The 4,719-nt window shown below is 26.9% G+C and overlaps 2 protein-coding genes across 2 annotated transcripts; one reads left to right on the top strand and one right to left on the bottom strand.

Annotated features, from left to right (window-relative positions):
• Positions 1 to 693: 693 nt before the first annotated feature.
• On the bottom strand, positions 694 to 2,778 carry ENU1_008550 (DEAD/DEAH box helicase, putative; the record flags this gene model as incomplete). Its single annotated transcript, XM_008856612.1, has 1 exon — positions 694 to 2,778. One exon carries the CDS (start codon positions 2,776 to 2,778, stop codon positions 694 to 696), a length of 2,085 nt encoding a protein of 694 aa, XP_008854834.1.
• Positions 2,779 to 2,914: 136 nt separating this feature from the next.
• On the top strand, positions 2,915 to 4,654 carry ENU1_008560 (CBF/Mak21 family protein; the record flags this gene model as incomplete). Its single annotated transcript, XM_008856613.1, has 1 exon — positions 2,915 to 4,654. The coding sequence occupies one exon, from the start codon at positions 2,915 to 2,917 to the stop codon at positions 4,652 to 4,654; it is 1,740 nt and encodes a 579-aa protein (XP_008854835.1).
• Between the last annotated feature and the right edge of the window lie 65 nt (positions 4,655 to 4,719).

Genomic DNA, 4,719 nt, shown 5'->3' on the forward strand with positions numbered 1-4,719 from the left:
TTTAGTATTTTGTTATTCGTTGAGTTTTATTATGACACTAACTTCTATTATAAAAACACAGTTGTTTATATTGAAATTATAGTTAAAATATTTATGAAAATGAATAATGTGTTGAATGAAATGACTCACATCATCAATATTATGATAATTATTATTGTAATGTTTAATGAGATGAGTAAAGTATTTATGATAATACAAATAATATCTGTTTTCACTCAATTTTCTATTATTTTTACTCCTTGGTTAATATGAATTTATCTTTCTTTTGTTATTTGTTTTTATATTTTGTTGCGTTTCTTGTTCTGTATGTTTGTTTAAAAATGAAGATAATAAAAGAAAAGAATTTCAATATATGTTTTTGAATAATTATGTAAAATAAATAATTAACATATTGACAAAATTATCTTTTATTATTTTTATTGACCGATATAAGAAATAAAGAAAAATGAATATTATTATGTTTTTGTTCTTTTATCAATAAGCTTAAAACAAGAAGACTAACCAGATACTGTATTTATCTCATTTAGTATACACAAAAATAGAATAAATATTCAATTAAAAATATAATTTATTTTTAGACATCAAAATTATTCAACAAATAGTCACCAATTTTACATTTAAATGTGATTTAATTTATGAATAAACACAAAATACTCTCTAATCAAAAAGTCAATCAAAGTTAATGTCTGTTTTTTAAAGTAATGAACTTCCTTTTAATTTTTCTTGTAGCATTTCTTCTGCTGTTTTCTTTGTTTTTGGTTCTTTCATTGATTCAGTAAGACTACTCTTTCTTTTTCTGTCATCAGCAATTTCAACGTCTGCAAATCCAGTCAATGCACTTTGTTTTTTCATTCGTTTGATTTTCAATTCTTTTTTTGCAGTCTCTTTATCTTCAATATCAGCAACTCTCATTTCTTCTTCCATCTTTTCAACTAAATCGTTTTGGTTGTCTTGTTCAGTATCAGAGTCTTCAAATTTGATGTAAGTTCCAACTGAGTGAATTGCTTTCTTGGTTAATCGTTTTGGTTTAAGTGAAATGTCAAATTGTTTTGGTTTAACTTCTTCAATAATTTGTTCGTCTGCCTTTTCTAATAGATCGTCATCTTCTTCTTCAGCTTTTGTAGCAGCTTCTTCTACAACATCATCATCATCTTCTTCTTCAAATTTGATATGGTCTTCTTTGTTTGTTTCTTCTAGTTTATCAGCAAATAATCCATAGGATTGTCTCATTGCTTTTTCATCAACTTTTTCTGAATCAAAAACAGCTTTATTATGCATCTTTGTTAAACTATAAATATATGCATCAATACTCTTTTCTGCATAGTGTTTAATAATTGGAACTTCAATCATTAACTCAGTGATGTCATTGGCAATATTCTTCATTCGTGCAATATTTGGTTCTACTCTATTCAATGGCACTTTAGCTTTTTCTAATTGTTCAACAAATGCTTCTTCATTATGTGTAAGTAATAATAATGCCTGACCATTATGATTTATTCGTGCTGTTCTTCCGACTCGATGAATATATTGTGCTGTGTCTTCAGGACAATCATATTGAACAATCCAATCTACTCCTTGAATATCTAATCCACGAGATGCAATATCAGTACAAAATAAAATACCTCTCTTTTCTTTTGTAAATGTACTTAGTTGTTCATTCCTACTATTTTGTGATTGACGACCATATAATAAATATAACACTGCTCCAACCCTTAATTTTTTGAATGTTTCAAAGAAAAATCTAACTTCTTTTGTTGTTTGGAAGAAGACAATCATTTTAGAATTAGTATGTGTTCTAATAAATGAAAATAAAACATTAATTTTATCTCCATCACCAAGTAACATATATGTTTGATTTAATGTTTCTGGAGTTGCATGTTGTGCTTTTTCATCAACAGAAATATATTCTGGATGTCTTAATGATAAACGAATTAAGTCTTGGACAGATTTTGTTTGTGTTGCAGAGAATAACATTGTTTGTCTTTGTTTAGGAAGATGTTCTAATATTGCTGTAAGATCTTTCTTGAATCCCATATCAAGAATTCTATCTGCTTCATCTAAAATTAACATCCGTAGTGGTGTTGTATTAAAATGAGGTGTATTGTCTAAGTGATAGAGTAATCTACCTGGAGTACATATTAAAACATTCATTAATCGAATAACTTTAGCTTCTTCTTTTGTATCTTTTCCACCTGTAATCAATGCAGCAGTAAAACGTTCTCCTGCTATCGAAGCAAATACATCAAATATTTGTTGTGCTAATTCTCTTGTTGGTGATAAAATGATTGCACATAACCCATCTAATTCAGTCCATCGTGAACGATACATAAATTCAATAAGTGGAATTAAAAATGCTAATGTTTTTCCACTTCCAGTTCTTGCAGCTCCAATAATATCTCTTCCAGCTAATGCATGTGGAATAGCAGCTCTTTGAATTGGTGTCATTGTAATAAAACGATTTTTATTAAGAAGTTGAATTGTTGCTTTACTAATAGGAAATTGATCAAATCGTTTAGCATCAGGATAACTAATAGAATAATCTTCTCCTATTTTAGATTCACTTAAAAGTGGATTAACTCCTCTTGCTGGTGTTTCTTTTCTTATTCTTGAATTTAATTCATTAATTTCTTCTTCAATTTTTTGTCGTTCAAGAATCTTTGGTTTAACTGAAAATAATTTCTTATTTTCTCTTTTTTTTGTTTTGTTAGTTGTGGTTTGTGTGTCAGATGGTTTCTTTGCCTTTTTAAAATGAGTATGTTTCTTCTGCTTTTGTTCCATAAAAACCTATTAAGATTTCCTTGATTGTTTTTTGTTTTTTATCAAATCATTTCTTTTATCATTCTTTTACTATTTTAATAGTACATCAAAAAACCTTAAAAGAGTAATAAAAATGAAGATCTTACAAGACAAAAAGATGAGCTACGATGATGAACAATATCAAATGAGCGAAGAAGATATGAATCAAGAAGAAATGAGTGATGATGATGAAAATCAAGAAAATGAAGATGATGATAGAAAAGAAAGAGAAACTGATATGAATATAACTGAAAATGATGTGTTGAAAGAAGACCAATTACCAAAATATGAAGTTGAAGAATCTCCTATTATTAATATTGATTTAGCAAAAAAAAGAATTGCCTCTCTTTGTACTTCAATCATTTCTGATACTACTTCAACAGATTTTCCATTAGCTCTGAGAGAATTATTATCTTTTTGTTCTTCAAAAAATATGGCTATAGCTGGATTATCCCGTTTTTCATTAACAAAAGTATTTTGTGATATTCGTCCAGATTATATTATTAAAAGTAATGAATTATTAACATCAGCTAAAGGAACACTTTCTATTGCAGTAAGAAAGAGAGTAACATTTGAACAAAATTTAATATCTTATTATGGAAAGTTCATTTCATTGTTAAAGAGTGAAATTATGAAACCATCATTTAAAAGATTATTAATAAAAGGTAGTGTTGTTAAAACAGCAATGGCACAAATTTTATTAAAAGTTTTATGTGATTTATTAAAAAGAAATTGGCATTTTAATTTTCACATTACATTAGTTGAACTTTCAATGGTATTCTTATTTTCATCAAATGAAGAATTCAATTATCCTATTTCACAATCATTACAAGAAGTTATTCAAGATGATTTAAGGGGAGATGTTACATTAGAAATTGTTAGAAGAATTGCTCAAACCGTTAAAAAACAAAATTATGAATGTAATCCAAACACTATTCGTCCATTTCTTGTTGTTGAATCAACATCAGAAGAAATTAATCCATTTAATATTAAAACTAACCCAAGAAAAGAGGAGTTAAAACATGTTGATCATAAAAAACAAAAGTTATCAAGAAAGAAATTAAAAGAATTAAGAATTGAAAGAAAACTTGATAAAGATGTCAAATTAATTGAAACTAAATACAGTGTTGAAGAAAAAAAGAAATATAATATGTTAGTTTTAGATACTATCTTCAGAACATATTTTAGAGTATTAAAAGAAAATCAAGAATCTCCATTAGTTCCTTTAGTTTTAGAAGGAATGTCTATTCACACTCATAAAATTAATTATGACTTTATGTTAGATATTATCAAATTATTACAACAATTACTTGAAAACAAAGCAGACAAATTACAACCAATTGATACTATTAGAGTCTGTTATACTATTTTTAATACATTAAAACTTCAAAATTTCCTTGTTACAATTGATAATGTTCAATTTTATGAATCAATGTATAAGGTATTAGACCAAATTCTATTATTCCAAGATGATTTTATTGGAGAACAACACATTGATAATAGACAAAAATTAGTTGGTGTTTTAAAAATTATGCTTCTTGATATTAAACAATTGCCTCCAGTTAGAGTTGCTTCATTTGTTAAAAGAATATTAATTATGATGTTGAACTGTGACTCTTCTATAGCTTTAGACTTCTGTGCTGTTCTCACTTGGATCTTTAAAAGATATCGGGATACTTTTATTGGTCTTATTGAACAAGAAAATGGATTTGGTATTTATAATCCATCAGTCCAACAACCAGACCATTCAGGTGCAATCAACTCATGCTTATGGGAACTAACATTGTTACAACTTCATCATAGTCCTCAAATAAGAAAATGGGTTGATTCAATAAAAATTCTTCTAACTAAACACTGATTGAATATGGTATTAATAATTTCTTTCTTGTTATGTCATTTATCAAACTTAACTCATTAAGAAAC

The sequence above is a fragment of the Entamoeba nuttalli genome (genome assembly GCF_000257125.1).
Source record: "Entamoeba nuttalli P19 unplaced genomic scaffold asmbl_2085, whole genome shotgun sequence".
Lineage (NCBI taxonomy): Eukaryota > Evosea > Mastigamoebida > Endamoebidae > Entamoeba > Entamoeba nuttalli.